The sequence below is a fragment of the Rhinoraja longicauda genome, chromosome 3 (assembly GCF_053455715.1).
Source record: "Rhinoraja longicauda isolate Sanriku21f chromosome 3, sRhiLon1.1, whole genome shotgun sequence".
In the NCBI taxonomy this organism is placed as follows: domain Eukaryota; kingdom Metazoa; phylum Chordata; class Chondrichthyes; order Rajiformes; family Arhynchobatidae; genus Rhinoraja; species Rhinoraja longicauda.
The window spans coordinates 98695209-98712871 of record NC_135955.1 but is presented as its reverse complement, the minus strand read 5'-3'; the positions used below and the strand labels follow the sequence as shown (position 1 = coordinate 98712871).

Here is a 17663-nt window from a genome sequence, read left to right as displayed (position 1 = left end):
GTCCCGCTGAGTTACTCCAGCATTTTGTGTCTACCCTCAGTGTAAGACTGGAGCGACTGGGCTTGTATACACTGGAATTTAGAAGGATGAGAGGGGATCTTATCGAAACATATACGATTATTAAGGGGTTGGACACGTTAGAGGCAGGAAACATGTTCCCAATGTTGGGGGAGTCCAGAACAAGGGGCCACAGTTGAAGAATAAGGGGTAGGCCATTTAGAACGGAGATGAGGAAGAACTTTTTCAGTCAGAGAGTGGTGAAGGTGTGGAATTCTCTACCTCAGAAGGCAGTGGAGGCCAGTTCGTTAGATACTTTCAAGAGAGAGCTGGATAGAGCTCTTAAGGATAGCGGAGTGAGGGGGTATGGGGAGAAGGCAGGAATGGGGTACTGATTGAGAGTGATCAGCCATGATCGCATTGAATGGCGGTGCTGGCTCGAAGGGCTGAATGGCCTCCTCCTGCACCTATTGTCTATTGTCTATTGTCTATTGTAAACCAGCATCTGCAGTTCCTTCCTACGCACGCATCTAATTACAGGCAAGTCCACCAAGCAACTGTGCAAGGGTGGCACAGATGGGCAGCTGGTACAGCTGTTGTCTCACGGCACCAGAGACACGGGTTCAATCCTGACCTCGGGTGCGGTCTGTGCGGAGTTTGCACGTTCTCTCGGTGACTGCGTGGGATTACTCTGGGTGCACCGGTTTCCCCCCACATCCTAAAGATGCGCGAGTCTGTAGATTAATTGGCCTCTGTAAATTGCCCCCAGTGTGCATGGAGTAAGTGAGATAATATACAACTAGGGTGATCGCCGGTCGGCACGGACTCGGTGGGCCGAAGGGCCTGTTTTCACCCTGTATCTCTAAACTAAACTAAATTAAACTAAACTCTGCCGACTTTTTATATGAAAATTATTTTCTCTAATTTGCTGAAGTAAAAGTTCTGGTTAATTTTTCTTCCTCTTCTACAAGAGTTCCCGACCACCAACAAATTTTGGTGGAAAATCCCCGTGCGCTCCCTGACTGCATTTTAGCTCGAGTTTCCGGCTCAACTGTACCACCAAACTTTCTGACTGGTTTGCTAGAGTGGCCCAGAGGTTTGCAGAGCGTCTCTCTGACAGTGAGGTGACCTCCCGGAATAATATCCCAAGACAAGCTCCTTGAATATAGTTTTCATTTTAGTTTTAGAGAAACAGACCCATTCGAAACCACGAAGTCTGTGCCGATCAGCCGTCACCCCGCACTCTAACACTATCCTACACACTAGGGACAATTAACAGTCTTTTTGCCAAAGCCAATTAACCTACAAACCTGAACATCTATGAGATGTGGGAGGACTAACACTGGACAGAATGGATGTTTCCACTAGTGCGAGAATCTAGGACCAGAGGTCACACACAGCCTCAGAATAAAAGGACTTTCCTTCAGGAAGGAGATGAGGAGGAATTTCTTCAGTCAGAGGGTGGTGAATCTGTGCTGTTCATTACCACAGAAGGCTGTGGTGGCCAAGTCAATGTATATTTTTAAAGCAGAGGTAGATAGATTCTTCATTAGTATGGGAGTCAGGGGTTATGGGGAGAAGGCAGGAGAATGGGGTTGAGATTGATCAGCCTTGATTGAATGGCAGAGTAGACTTGATGGGCTGAATGGCCCAATTCTGCTCCTATCAATTATGAACTTATGAAACCGGATCGCCCTGGCAAACCAGCGTGGGTCACGGATCGAACCCGGGTAAGACAGCAACTCTACCACTGCGCTGTGTCAAAGCTAGTCAAAAACTAAATGAAAATTAAAAATCAATTTAATTTTATATACATTTACAAAATCAATTAATTAAAAAATTTAAATTAAATTTAAAAATCATAAAAGTACATCAAAAGTTTTTCACTGTTCATCAAAGTAATTATTAGTCCAATTGAGTCCAATTCAACTCCGTTATTTGAATCCGCCGTTATTTATTGTATCAAATGTTGTCTTGGTAGCTTAAAATGTTTGGTCTAACTCTTTACTATTTAGTTTTTTAGTTTAGTTTAGAGATACAGCACGGAAACAGGCCCTTTGGCCCACCGAGTCCGCGCCGACCAGCGATCCCCGCACACTAACACTATTCTACACACACTAGGGACAATTTACACGTACACCAAGCCAATTTACCTGCAAACCTGTACATGTTTGGAGTGTGGGAGGAAAGCGAAGATCTCGGAGAAAACCCACGCAGGTCACGGGGAGAACATAGAAACTCTGCACAGACAGCGCCCGTAGTCGGGATAGAACCCAGGTCTCTGGCGCTGCAAGCGCTGTAACAAGAGCATAACAAGTGGAGTTGAGTATAGGAGCAAAGAGGTTCTTCTGCAGTTGTACAGGGCCCTAGTGAGACCGCACCTGGAGTACAGTGTGCAGTTTTGGTCTCCAAATTTGAGGAAGGATATTCTTGCTATTGAGGGCGTGCAGCGTAGGTTTACTAGGTTAATTCCCGGAATGGCGGGACTGTCATATGTTGAAAGACTGGAGCGACTAGGCTTGTATACACTGGAATTTAGAAGGATGAGAGGAGATCTTATCGAAACGTATAAGATTATTAAGGGGTTGGACACGTTAGAGGCAGGAAACATGTTCCCAATGTTGGGGGAGTCCAGAACAAGGGGCCACAGTTTAAGAATTTATGGGGTAGGCCATTTAGAACTGAGATGAGGAAGAACATTTTCAGTCAGAGAGTTGTGAATCTGTGGAATTCTCTGCCTCAGAAGGCAGTGGAGGCCAATTATCTGAATGCATTCAAGAGAGAGCTAGATAAAGCTCTTAAGGATAGCGGAGTCAGGGGGTATGGGGAGAGGGCAGGAACGGGGTACTGATTGAGAATGATCAGCGGTGAATGAATGGCGGTGCTGGCTCGAAGGGCCGAATGGCCTCCTCCTGCACCTATTGTCTATCGTCTATTGTAAGGCAGCAACTCTACCTCTGCGCAACTGTGCCGCCCTATCCTGGTATTGAAATGCAGAATTCGGTGGGAGATGCTCTTTGAATGCAGGGGAGCGAATCTTTCTACAGCCTCTCTTGTGCTACGTCGAAGGTGTATCTTTCTACAGTGCTCCCCGTAACGCTGTCATCCCTGGTTCTGCAGGCAGTCAAGTCCAACACCGGACCTGGCGAGCATCTACGGAATGCACTCTGGCACACTGGAGACACCACAGATCAGGTGCGACTACTATGGAAAGACCCCAGAGACGTGGGTTGGAAGGACAAGGTCTCTTACCGCTGGTTCTTGCAGCATCGACCCCAGATTGGATACATCAGGTAAAGTGGGAACCTATTCGTCTTTATGAATCGGACGGAGCCGTTTTTTTCTATTAGGTACCTCCTACATGCACAACTGTACCTGGAGTCAACACAGAACATAGAACGTAAAACATCACAGCACATCTCTTTTTAACTTTGCCCCTCTCACCTTTGAGCTGTGTACCTGGAACGTCCGCATTAACTAAACTGATCTCCCGGTGGCCGAGCACTTCAACTCCCCCTCCCATTCCCAGTCTGACCTTTCTGTCATGGGCCTCCTCCAGTGCCATAGTGAGGCCCACCGGAAATTGGAGGAACAGCACCTCATATTTCGCCTGGGCAGTTTGCAGCCCAGTGGTATGAACATCGACTTCTCCAACTTTAGATAGTTCCTCTGTCCCTCTCTTCCCCTCCTCCTTCCCAGATCTCCCCCTATCTTCCTGTCTCCACCTATATCCTTCCTTTGCCCCGCCCCCCCTGACATCAGTCTGAAGAAGGGTCTCGACCCGAAACGTCACCCATTCCTTCTCTCCCGAGATGCTGCCTGACCTGCTGAGTTATTCCAGCATTTTGTGAATAAATCGATTTGTACCAGCATCTGCAGTTATTTTCTTATACTACCTGGAACAAAGGTTTGGACTGTCTAGCCTATCTATCTATGCCTCTCATAATCTTGTACTTCTATCAGGTCTCCCCTCGACTACCAGCATTCCAGGAAAAAAAAATCTAAGTCCGTCCAATCTCTCCCGATAATTAAAGGGCCTGTCCCACTTCGGCGATTTTAAGGCGACTGCCGGTGACTAGGCTGTCGCCGACAGTTCGCCGGGGTGTCGCGGGCATGATCGTGAGGAGTCTTCCAAAGATCGTAGTGGATCTCAGCACGTCACCGAGAAATCAAACGGTTTGAAATCTCTCGGCGACAGCTGGCTTGACGCCAGGTATCGTTGCTTATTGCGGGCGCTGTCGCACGCTGTCCCCAGGTTTGCTAGGTTCTCTTAGATGCATTTAGAAGCACATAATATTAAAATAAGTAAAGTCATTTCAAAATACCATAAAACGCTTGTGTTTAACCAATTTATTTACCGTCAGGACATTTCACAGGTAGATTGGAGGCGACAGTTTGGCGGTCAGGTAAGCGTGGGAATTTCGCGATGTTTATGGCCGTCAGCCATTACATTTAAAGTGGGCTCCCAACCCAGATATGCAACCCGGAAACCAGATATGCATCTCCCTTACATTTTCAAAGAATGCCCACACACTTTTCACAAAAATCCACCGAACCACTTTAAATTTCTTTTTTAATACAGCTATTAGTAAACTGGAAGTAAATCCAGTTTATGCCTTGTTACAGTGAAGCTTGGTTTTTAAGTAACCCATACAAGGTGTTATAGTTCAAAACTCTCAAGTACTTACCGACTTGTCAGTGATTTCAGCGAAAACACGGACGCCCGAGAAGCATTGACAGCGTGGGAATTTTCGCGATGTTTCTGAAGACGGTGTAATCTCGACCTGTCGTGGTCATTGTCGTCGGGTAAAAGAAAAGTTCGGCGATCTGCTACGACTTTGACAGTCGCAGGCAGTCGCCAGAAAGATCGCCTAAGTGGGACAGGCCCTTAAGACACACCATGTTATCTGAAAGATATTGTCAAGCTTGAAAGGGTTCAGAGAGGATGTTGCCAGGACTAGAGGGTGTGAGCTGCAGGGAGAGGTTGAGTAGGACGAGTTTCTATTACTTGGAGTGCAGGAGGATGAGGGGTGATCTTATAGAGGTGAACAAAATCATGAGAGGAATAGATCGGGTAGATGCACAGAGTCTCTTGCCCAGAGTAGGGGAATAGAGGACCAGAGGACATAGGTTCAAGGTGAAGGGGAAAAGATTAAATAGGAATCTGACGGGGTAGCTTTATCACACAGAGGGTGGTGTGTGTGTGGAACAAGCTGCCACAGGAGGTAGTTGAGGCTGGGACTATCCCAACGTTTAAGAAACAGTTAGACAAGTACATGGGTAGGACAAGTTTGGAGGGATACGGACCAAGCGCAAGCAGGTGGGACTAGTGTAGCTGGGACATGTTGGCCGGTGTGGGCAAGTTGGGCCGAAGGGCCTGTTTCCACGCTGTATCACTCTATGACTCTATTCAAAGCAAGTTAATACAAATATGAAAAGGTTCAGGTTGGTTGATGAGAGATATTTGATATGTAGTCAAAAAAGGAAAATCAATGGTTCTTTATTCCACTGCACAGCAAATTTATTTTTGCTCAGCTCACACAAGGTCGCCAATGTAAGGTTTAGGAAGCAGAGATTAGACTGGGCCCGAAAAGAATGTAAAGAAAGCAGGGGATAACTAAAGCAGGTGCCACAAAATGGTGCCACGAAATGGTGGCACGGTGGCGCAGCGGTAGAGTTGCTGCCTTACAGCGAATGCAGCGCCAGAGACTCAGGTTCGATCCTGACGACGGGCGCCGTCTGTACGGAGTTTGTACGTTCTCCCCGTGACCTGCGTGGGTTTTCTCCGAGATCTTCGGTTTCCTCCCACACTCCAAAGACGTACAGGTATGTAGGTTAATTGACTGGGTAAATGTAAAAATTGTCCCTAGTGTGTGTAGGATAGTGTTAGTGTGCGGGGATCGCTGGGCGGCACGGACTCGGTGGGCCGAAGGGCCTGTTTCCGCGCTGTATCACTAAAATCGAAATGTCCTTTGTGAGTGGGATTAAGGGAAATCCCAAGGCATTATGTGCATACAATAAAAGGTAGTTAAAAACTAAACGAAAAATAAAATACTGGAAAATTGCTCACAACACAAACCCCCCCCCCTCAGGCGATTTAACCCAATCCAGCAGATAACAGTGTTATTTATTAAACTGCTTACACATCAGAATCTCAGCATGAACCAGGAACTAGGTCCACTCTGTGTAGAAGGTGTGTGGGGAGTCAGTACTTTTGCATCTGATGGTGAACATAACATCAACTGGCTTTCTAACACTCGACAGAAAGAAACACATATCTCTGCCTCCAGCTTAAGTGGCACAGTGGCTCGATAAATATCACGGATTCAGTCATGTCTAAAACCATCTGCTTCCTTTTCTGTTGTAATTGGACCCTTTGTTTCACTGTGCAATCAGGCATGCCATAGCCGCTGGGGAATTACATTCAAGGGCACCACAGACAGTGGCGCAGCTGGTAGAGCTGCTGCCTCACAGCGTCAGCGAACTGGGTTAAACCCTGCCCTCGGATGTTAGATGTTGGGGGGGTGTTGCTCGTTCTCCCTGCGACCGCGTTGGTTTTAGAGGGACTTTAGAGAGACACAGCGCCAGAAACAGGTCCTTGGGCCCACCGAGTGAGTCCACGCTCCAAGGATTCTCCGGGTGCCCCGGATTCTTCCCACATCCCAGAGACGTGCGGTTTTGCAGGTTAATTGGCCCTCTGTATATTGAGGTTTAGGGAGCGAATGAGAAATTGGGAGGACACGGAACTAGCGTGAACAGGTGATCGATGGTCGGCACGGGCCTTGGCGGGCCGGAGGGCGGTTCTCACCCCCACGTGGTCCGTCCTCGTCCGTCGCTCGGCGCCATCATCGACCGCGACGGTGGACGCTGGACAAAGGGCTGGTGAGATGAACCCCCGGGGACTTGACCTTCAGCACCCTCAAGGTCGGCTGCGGGCGGCACCTCCTTGGGCGCGAAGGCCGACGGGGGCCGGGCGAGGAGAGGGACGACGGATCGCGGGACGATCCGGACGGAGGTGACGGCTGCAACGGGCCTTTATGGCAGCTGTAGCTGTGACTGAGGAACGGTGCCAAGTCCTGGCCTGGCCACTCTTGTATATGGGCACAGTGGGCTATGTCTGGTCATTCTGCGCTGAACCGGGGATTGTACTTGTGCATGACAATGATCTTACTGATCTCAGGTAGACACACAATGCTGGAGTAACTCAGCGGGTCAGGCAGCATCTCTGGAGAGAAGGAATGTCAGTCAGAGAGTTGTGAATCTGTGGAATTCTCTGCCTCAGAAGGCAGTGGAGGCCAATTCTCTGAATGCATTCAAGAGAGAGCTTGATAGAGCTCTTAAGGATAGCGGTATGGGGAGAAGGCAGGAACGGGGTACTGATTGAGAATGATCAGCCATGATCACATTGAATGGCGGTGCTGGCTCGAAGGGCCGAATGGCCTCCTCCTGCACCTATTGTCTATTGAATGGGTGATGTTTCGGATCGAGTCTGAAGAAGGGTCTCGACCAGAATCGTCACCCATTCCTTCTCTCTGGAGATGCTGCTTGACCCGCTGAGTTACTCCAGCAATAAAAAAATAATTTACCTTTGTCCACATGATAATAATGAACCATTGAACCATTGGACCTCCATGTTTCTCAATTAAATGCATAAATGGAGACTGAATGTAAAGGCAAGATTTCATGGGTTTTGGTATTTCTGTTCTTCTCAGGGCACGGTTCTACGAAGGTTCGGATCTGGTGGCTGACTCTACAGTTACAATAGACACCACCATGAGAGGAGGTCGGCTGGGGGTCTTCTGTTTCTCGCAAGAAAACATCATCTGGTCCAACCTCAAGTATCGTTGCAATGGTAAGAAACAACGTTCTTCATGGACACATGTTGGGGATGGGTGCTCAATGTAAGGCAACATCTGGAAATGCACAGGTATCATCTGTGATGTCTTGAGAGGTCGGGAGCTTTTCTCTTGAAGGTTGGGAGGTGTGGGTGCCGGAAATGAAGACAGAAAAGTTCTTGTTTTCAAACTTAAATTCCATATATTTAGTCTTTTCCAAAAACAGGTAAACTTAATTGTTTGCAGACAGGTACACAAAACCAAAACAGGTAGTTAAATCAAAACAGGTAGTTAAATCAAAACTGTAGCATGCTGCCTCCTTACAAAATATCTCCCTCCTTACAAAATATCTCCCTCCTTACAAAATATCTCCCTCTCCCTCTCCCTCTCCCTCTCCCTCTCCCTCTCCCTCTCCCTCTCCCTCTCCCTCTCCCTCTCCCTCTCCCTCTCCCTCTCCCTCTCCCTCTCCCTCTCCCTCTCCCTCTCCCTCTCCCTCTCCCTCTCCCTCTCCCTCTCCCTCTCCCTCTCCCTCTCCCTCTCCCTCTCCCTCTCCCTCTCCCTCTCCCTCTCCCGCAATCAGCTCAACTGGTTCAGCTGGGCAGCAATCAGTGTCAGCAGCAATCAGTGTCAGCAGGGCAGGCAGCCCTGCTGACTATGGGTTTTGTAGTCTTTTGCTGGCAGCCATGATGGTTTGTAGTCCTTGTTGCATCCACCAGGAGGAAATGTATCTCCCCTCTATGACTCTACCTCTCATGATATCACACATCAAAGAGAAAAGTTTGGTTCAGACACTGTACAGAAAACATGTTGTGTTTTACATTCAGGTTTGGGCACCATGTTATAGGAAAGATGTTCTCAAGATGGAAAGGGTGCAGAGAAGATTTACGTGGATGTTGCCAGGACTCGAGGGCCTGAGCTACATGGGGAGGTTGAGCAGGCTGGAACTCTATTCCCTGGAGCGCAGGATGATGAGGGGTGATCTTATAGAGGTCATAGAGTCAAACAGTCATAGAGTGATACAGTGTGGAAACAGGCCCCTCGGCCCAACTTGCCCACACCGGCCAACATGTCCAAGCTATACTAGTCCCACCTGCCTGCGTTTGGCCCATAGCGAGTTTAAAAGGTGTACAAGATCATGATAGGAATAGATTGGGTAGAAGCACAGTCTCTTGCCCAGAGTAGGGGAATTGAGAACCAGAGAACATAGGTATAAGTTGAGGGGGGAAATATTTAATAGGAACCTGAGGGGTAACTTTTTCACGCAAAGGGTGGTGGGTGTATGGAATGAGCTGCCGGAGGAGATAGTTGAGGCAGGGACTATCGCAATGTTTAAAAAACATTGAGGCTGGTACTTGGATAGGACAGATTTACATGGATATGGGCCAAACACAGGCAGGTGGGACTAGTGTAGATGGGACTTGTTGGCCGGTGTGTGGGCCAGTTAGGCCGAAGGGCCTGTTTCCACACTGCATCACTCTATGACTCTATTACATTTGCACAGGTTGCTCCTCAAGTTAAGCGTAGAGGGAGGGAGAGAGAGCCGCTGCCTCACAGCGCCAGAAACCCGGGTTCGATCCTGACTGTGGGTGCTGTCTGTGTGGAGATTGCACGTTCTCCCTGTGAAAAGGCAGTCTGAAGAAGGGTCCCGACCTGAAACGTCACCTATTCCTTTTCTCTGGAGATGATGACTGACCCACTGAGTTCCTCCAGCATTTTGTGCCGATCTCCCTGTGTTTTCTCCAGGTGCCCCACTTCCTCCAACATCCCAAAGACATGCGGGTTTGTAGGGTTAATGAACCTCTGTAAAAAATAGCCCTGGTGCGTAGGGAAAGTTGGATAATCGAACTGGTGTGAATGGGTGATCGATGGTCGGTGCGGACTTGATGGGCCGAACGGCCAGTTACCATGCTGTGTCTCTAAACTCTAAACTTCACAGGGCTGAACAAGTGCAAGAACAGTCAAAGCTGTCTGGGAGACCTTGTTGTTCTCGTCTCCACATCTCCCTTGAGTCGTAATTTTCTGTCATTCTTTTACCCCGAGAGTTAACAGTCAACAGTCAACAGAGCTTTATTTGTCATTCGGTACCAAGGTACCGAACGAAATTACATAGCAGTCGCACAAAAAAAGAAAAAAAGAACACAAGACACACGACCCCAACACAAACGTCCATCACAGTGACCTCCAAACACCCCCTCACTGTGATGGAGGCAACAAAACTTCCACTCTCTTCCCCACGCACCCACGGACAGACAGCTCGTCCCCGACCGACGTAACCACTGGCAGTGTTTTAAGACAATGTAAATACAGGTTTGAGAGACTGAGGCATATGAGGAGGAATCGGTGGTGCTGCAGCGGTAGAGTTGCTGCCTTACAGCGCCAGCTGTACTTGCTAGTTGCTAGTAGCTGCTAGTTGCATCCTAACTACAGGTGCTGTCTGTACGGAGTTTGTACGTTCTCCCTGTGACCGCGTGGGTTTTCTCCGGGTGCTCAGGTTTCATTCCACACTCCAAAGACGAGCAGATTAGTAGGTTTCACAAAATGCTGGAGTAACTCAGCGGGACAGGCAGCATCTCGGGAGAGAAGGAATGGGGTACGTTTCGGGTCCAGACCCTTCTTCAGTCTGAAGAAGGGTCTCGACCCGAAACGTCGCCCATTCCTTCTCTCCTGAGATGCTGCCTGACCCGCTGAATGACTCCAGCATTTTGTGATACCTTCGATTTGTACCAGCATCTGCAGTTATTTTCCTACACAGGTCAGCAGGTTAATTAGCTTCTGTAGATTGTAAATTGTCTCGAAGGGGTGCAATAGCACTAGTGTACGGGGTGAACGCTGGTCGGCGCGGACTCGGTGGGCCGAAGGGACTGTTTCCACGCTGTACCTCTAAAATCTAAAGTTTAGTTTAGTTAGTTGAGTTTATTGTCACGTGTACCGAGGTACAGTGAAAAGCTTTCGTTGCTTGCTATCCAGTCAACAGAAAGTCAATGCATGATTACAATCGAGTGTACAGATGCATGATAGAGCCGAAACTGACACAGAAGAGGAGATGAAGTGTGAGGTAGATCATGCCATGATGATATAGAAAATAGGTGCAGGAGGAGGCCATTTGGCCCTTCGTGCCAGCACCGCCATTCATTGTGATCATGGCTGATCATCTACAATCAGTAACCCGTGCCTGCCTTCTCCCCATATCCCTCGATTCCACTAGCCCCTAGAGCTCTACCTAGTGTATTGGATGGTGGGGCAGGCTTGAGGGGCACGGTGACCAGGGCTGTTTTTACAGCATTATGGGCCCCCGGGCAAAGCAGTGTACTGGGGCCCCTACCGTTTCTCTCCCCCACCCCCCTTTCCCTACCAGCCCCCCCCTGTCGTGCTGGCGAAAAGCACTTACCGAAAAGCACTTAGCGATGGACTTAGGGTGCTACATTGTTGCGAAAAGCACTTACAGATCGCTGTGAGAAGCACTTAGTGACCGAAAATGTTGCGGAAAAAAGCACTTATTGAAACTACATTTTTAAAGTAGTATTTATTTATTGCAAGTCACTTAACATACACAGATCAGCATGGGGCCCCTATGCTCGTGGGCCCCCGGGCAAGTGCCCATCAGGCCCATGCGTTAAGACGGCCCTGACGGTGACCTACCCCTGCTCTTATTCTATTTTTAGTTCAGTTTAGTTTCAAGATACAGCAGGGAAACAGGCCCTTCAGCCCACCGAGTCCGCGCCGACCAGTGATCCCCGTGCTTTAACACTATCCTAAACACACTAGGACGTATAGGACGGATTTTACATTCATACCAAGCTAATTAACCTACAAACCTAATAAAAATAATTTTGACTTGACAAGCTTTCTAAAGTGTTACTGTTTAGTTTAGAGACACAGTGCAGAAACATGCCCTTCAGCCCACTGAGACCGCACCGACCAGCGATCCCCACAGATTAACACCATCCCACGCACATTAGGGACAATTTACAATTTTACCAAAGCCAATTAACCTAGTGTCTAAATTGTATGTGCATTGAATTTAGACACTTTGGTTTAGTTTAGAGATACAGCGCAGAAACAGCGTGGCCTTTTAGCCCACCGAGTCAACGCCTACCAGCAATCACCCTGTACACTAACATCATCCTACACACGCTAAGGACAATTTATCATTTTACCAAGCCAATTAACCTACAAACTTGTGCGTCTTTGGAGTGTGGGAGGAAACCGAAGATCTCGGATAAAACCCACGCGGGTCACGGGGCGAACGTACAAACTCCGTACAGACAGCACCCGTAGTCGGGATGGAACCCGGGTCTCTGGTGCTGTAAGGCAGCAACTCTACCGCTGCGCCACCGTATTACACTGGACTGCTGAGCCAAACACAAAGTGCGTGAAGAACTCAGTGGGTCAGGCAGCGTCTCTGTATCATCGTGCATCATGTTGACATCTGTCTCCGTGGCTATGTGTGGGCTGTCTTCCAAGGACGTGCAGAGGAGGCTAGTAATTCTAGCACAGGAGCAGCGGTAGCGCAGCGGTAGAGTTGCTGCTTTACAGCGAATGCAGCGCCGGAGACTCAGGTTCGATCCTGACTACGGGTGCTGCACTGTAAGGAGTTTGTACGTTCTCCCCGTGACCTGCGTGGGTTTTCTCCGAGATCTTCGGTTTCCTCCCACACTCCAAAGACGTACAGGTATGTAGGTTAATTGGCTGGGTAAATGTAAAAATTGTCCCTAGTGGGTGTGGGATAGTGTTAATGTGCGGGGATCGCTGGGCGGCACGGACTTGGTGGGCCGAAAAGGCCTGTTTCCGGCTGTATATATATGATATATGTTATGATATATGAATTATTTATTTATTTTTTTCAAATATTTTTATTACATTTCAAAAAAAATAAGCATAACAGTGATATTGATACCTAGGGATCAGGATTACATTAACAACAAATGTAGCCTTAATATAAATCCAGTTTCAAAATACATATAGGGTATAGACCTCCCAGTCTCTATGTAATTATAGATAAAAGGTTAAAAGAGAACTTCTATATATATTTTTAAAAGAGATAAAAAGAAAAAAGAAAAAAAGAAAAAGAAAATTTACCCCCCCCTAAACTAAAATATGCAAAACAAACAAAACAAAAAAAAAACAGAATCTGGGCTGCAAAAAAAAAATTAAAATTAAAATGTCAACAGTTTAGACCCCTGTTTGTCGTTAAATCTGTTCCACCAAATAAAGGTAAAAAATTATTATAATGGCTGGAGAGGGAACAACTTATATTATGTGAAAATATTGAATAAAGCTTCCCCAAGTCCTATCAAATTTAATCGAGGGTTGAATTTAATCAAATCAAGTTAGCAATTTGGGAAGCTGAACTTGGGAAACCATGTGCCTAGTAATTTGTTGGGTAGGACCAGATGATGTTTTTAATCGTTCGAATCTGAAATTAATCTTCCTCCTAATTTAGGCATAAAGGTATTTCCTTGTAACCTCTCAATTCCAGTTCAGTTACAAGTGATTAATCCTGTCAGAGGGTGGTGAATCTGTGGAATTCTTTGCCACAGACGGCTGTGGAGTCCAAATCAGTGGATATTTTTAAGGCCGAGATAGATTCTTGATTAGTACGGGTGTCAGGGGTTATGGGGAGAAGGCAGGAGAATGGGGTTAGGAGGGAGAGATAGATCAGCCGTGATTGAGTGGCGGTGTAGACTTGATGGGCCGAATGGCCTAATTCTATAACTTATGAATTTATAGACAATAGACAATAGATGCAGGAGGAGGCCATTCGGCCCTTCGAGCCAGCACCGCCATTCAATGTGATCATGGCTGATCATTCTCAATCAGTACTCCGTTCCTGCCTTCTCCCCATACCCCCTGACTCTGCTATCCTTAAGAGCTCTATCTGTTAACAAAAATAAATGAAAGCACCTGAAAATCTTCACGGGTTTAAATCGCATATGTTTGTATGTGCATTGAATATAGACACTTTAGTTTAGTTTGGAGATACAGCGCAGAAACAGCGTGGCCCTTTGGCCCACTGAGTCCGTGCCGACCAGCGATCACCCCGCACACTAACACTATCCTACACTCACTGGAGACAATTTACTATTTTACCAAGCCAATTAACCTACAAACTTGTACGTCTTTGGAGTGTGGGAGGAAACCGAAGATCTCGGAGAAAACCCATGCAGGTCACGGGAAGAACGTACAAACTCTGTGCAGACGGCGCCCGTAGTCGGGATCGAACCAGGGTCTCTACTCTGGGGCTATAGAGAGCATCCTGTCCGGTAACATTACAGTCTGGTTTGGGAACAGCTCTGCCCAGGACAGGATGGCCCTGCAGAGAGTAGTGCGTTCGGCAGAACGCACCATGGGAACTACACTCGTCCCCCTGCAGGACCTATACATCAGGAGGTGCAGAGCCAGAGCAAGTAAGATCATGAGGGACCCCTGCCACCCCAGTAACGGACTGTTCCAGATGCTACGATCAGGCAAACGCCTCCACTGTCACGCTGTGAAAACGGAGAGGATGAGACGGAGCTTCTTCCCACAGGCCATCAGGACTGTCAACTTTTATAACCCCAGAGACTAAATTTTTGTCGACACTAATAGTAACTTATTAACTTTATTTATATGCTGTAACTGTAATTCTTTTTGTGCACAACCCGCAGGCATTGCCACTTTCATTTCACTGCACATCGTGTATGTGTATGTGACAAATAAATTTGACTTGACTTGACTTGACTTGGCTGTAAGGCAGAAACTTTTCTTAAATGTTTGAAAAGTCAGCCTTGATTTAAAAATACTATTTTTGTCATATACCAACCCAAGTGGTATATTGAATCTACGGAAAATTGCGTACTTATTGGGAAAGTACAAGGCGATAATTGTTTTTTTCCTCTATTACACATCAATGGGTGAACATCTGTCTGTGGTTCCCCGCTCGCACATTAAGCTTCACAATGCTGGCTGAGAAACAACGGCAAATTCCATTCTTCAAAGTGAAAAACAATGTGCAGTTAATCATAGCTTCAGATCAGTCGTACTTCACACAAATCTCACTGTAGTATGTGGCAGTGGGGAAAGAATGCTTCAATGATACCAAGTCAAGTCAAGCCAAGCCAAGTTTATGTGTCACATACATATACAAGATGTGCAGTGAAATGAAAGTGAAGTGAAATGCGGATTGTGCTAAAACTACAAAATACAATAGAGAAAAAAAACATTTTTAACACAAAAAATAAATTAATACAGTAAATTAAATTAGTCCCTGGTAATATGAGATTTGACAGTCCTGATGGCCTGTGGGAAGAAACTCTGTCTCATCCTCTCTATTTTCACAGCGTGACAGCGGAGGCGTTTGCCTGACCGTAGCAGCTGGAACAGTCCGTTGCTGGGATGGCAGGGGTCCCCCATAATGTTGCTGGCTCTGGATCTGCACCTCATGATGTATAGGTCCTGCAGGGGGGCGAGTGTAGTTCCCATGGTGCGTTCAGCCGAACGCACTGCTCTCCGCAGAGCCTTCCTGTCCTGGGCAGAGCGGATCCCAAACCAGATTGAGATGTTCCCAGACAAGATGCTTTCTACAGCCCCAGAGTAGAAGCACTGAAGGATCCTCAGAGAGACTCTGAATTTCATCAACTGTCTGAGGTGGTAAAGGCGCTGCCTTGCCTTACCCACCAGTACGGCAATGTGTGTTGTCCACGTCAGGTCCTCTGTGATGTGGATCCCCAGGTATTTAAAGCTGCTCACCCTATCCACAGTAGACCCATTTATCTCCAGTGGCGTGTACGTCCTCGGATGTTGAGCCCTTCTAAAGTCTACAATCAGCTCCTTAGTTTTTGTGACATTCAAGAGGAGGCCTTTGTCCTGACACCAGAGTGCCAGATCAGCCACCTCCTCCCGGTAGGCCTTCTCATCGTTGTCGGAGATCCGGCCCACCACCACAGTGCCATCAGCAAACTTGATGATGGAGTTGGAGCTGAACCTGGCTTATTGTCACATGGTTCCTAGGTACAGTGATCACACAGCAGACCTCACCTGGGGAGTACATGAGAGTTGCCACATTTCTGGTGCCGACAAAGTTACAAAAAAGTACCACGAAAAATCCTGCCGCAGCAGCCTCTACCCCTCCCTCCATCCCCTCCTCCCCCCCCCCCCCCCCCCCGCATCCCCCCCCCATTGTTCCCAACGATCCACCTCGTTCTCGGTACAGCACAGGAACAGGCCGAACACAATGCCCAGACCATCACTTATCCACATTTACTTTTATTTCATTTAGTTTCGTTTCGTTTATTGTCACGTGTACCGAGGTACAATGAAAAGCTTTTGTTGCGTGGTAACCAGTCATCGGAAAGACAATACATGATTACAATCGAGCCATTTACAGCCTATAAGGGAATAACGTTTAGTGCAAGGTAAAGCCAGTAAAGTCCGATCAAATATAGTCCAAGGGTCACCAATGAGGTCGATAGTAGTTCAGCACTGCTCTCTAATTGCTGTAGAATGATTCATAAGTGATTGTAGGAGGTCTGCAGGAGGATGAGGGGTGACCTTATAGAGGTGTATAAAATTATGAGAGGAATAGATCGGTTGGATGCACAGTCTCTTGCCCAGAGTAGGGGAATCGAGGACCAGAGGACATGGAATTAAGATGAAGGGGAAAAGATTTAATAGGAATCTGAGGGATAACGTTTTCACACAAAGGTTGGTGGGTGTATGGAACAAGCTGCCAGAGGAGGTAGTTGAGGCAGAGACTATCACAAAGTTTAAGAAACAGTTAGACAGTCACATGGATAGACAATAGACAATAGGTGCAGGAATAGGCCATTCGGCCCTTCGAGCCAGCACCACCATTCAATGTGATCATGGCTGATTATTCTCAATCAGTATCCCGTTCCTGCCTTCTCCCCATACCCCCTGACTCCGCTATCCTTAAGAGCTCAATCTAGCTCTCTCTTGAATGCATTCAGAGAATTGGCCTCCACTGCCTTCTGAGGTAGAGAATTCCACAGATTCACAACTCTCTGACTGAAGAAGTTTTTCCTCATCTCCGTTCTAAACGGCCTACCCCTTATTCTTAAACTGTGACCCCTGGTGCTGGACTCCCCCAACATTGGGAACATGTTTCCTGCCTCCAACGTGTCCAACCCCTTAATAATCCTATATGTTTCGATAAGATCCCCTCTCATCCTTCTAAATTCCAGTGTATACAAGCCTAGATAGGACAGGTTTGGAGGGATATGGGCCAACCGCAGGCAGCTGGGACTTGTGTAGCCGGGACATGTTGGCCAGTGTGGGCAAGTTGGGGTGAAGGACCTGTTTCCACGCCGTATGTTTCTGTGGCTAGCACGCAAATAGCCGCATGGGTCGTGCGACATCTTGGAAGCTTCTTAGCTGCACTTGATCCAGATCCCACCATTCCAGACATATCCATGGATCTGGCCAAAATTCCCGTAAATGCCATTAACATCCCTGCTTCTATTTTCAGATACCATTCCGGAGGACTTCCAAGACTACGGAGCACAGCGGTTGTAGCCAATTCCTCGTGAGAGGAAAGACTGTCGGGGAGAAATCCATGCGGAGATGGTCCTGAATATCTGAGTGGGAAAAACAGCTGTGAAAAATGAAATGTGTTTAGCAAGAAACGTAATCGCCACAGAGATAGACTGTCGTTGAGACAGTCGGGTTGGATACGTATTACAAAGTACAATAAACAATTTGAAGAAGCCATGTTTAATCACATTCTTTGATGTTTTTGCTTTTGCTTGACAACAAAAAAAATTAAAAATTGGTATTAGCTTTAAATATTTTAAATAATTGAATCAGCTATTAATGGCAAGTTTATTTATTGTT

At 47.2% G+C, this 17663-nt stretch overlaps 1 protein-coding gene across 1 annotated transcript in view; it reads left to right on the top strand.

Annotated features, from left to right (window-relative positions):
* Positions 1 to 17445, top strand: part of LOC144592211 (thrombospondin-4-like) — a 109754-nt gene extending 92309 nt beyond the window's left edge. Inside the window, 3 exon segments of the mRNA XM_078396736.1 lie at positions 3118 to 3290; positions 7710 to 7849; positions 17299 to 17445. Of these exon segments, the coding sequence (XP_078252862.1) occupies positions 3118 to 3290; positions 7710 to 7849; positions 17299 to 17345 (360 nt within the window). The 3' untranslated portion in view covers positions 17346 to 17445.
* The last annotated feature ends 218 nt before the right edge of the window (positions 17446 to 17663 follow it).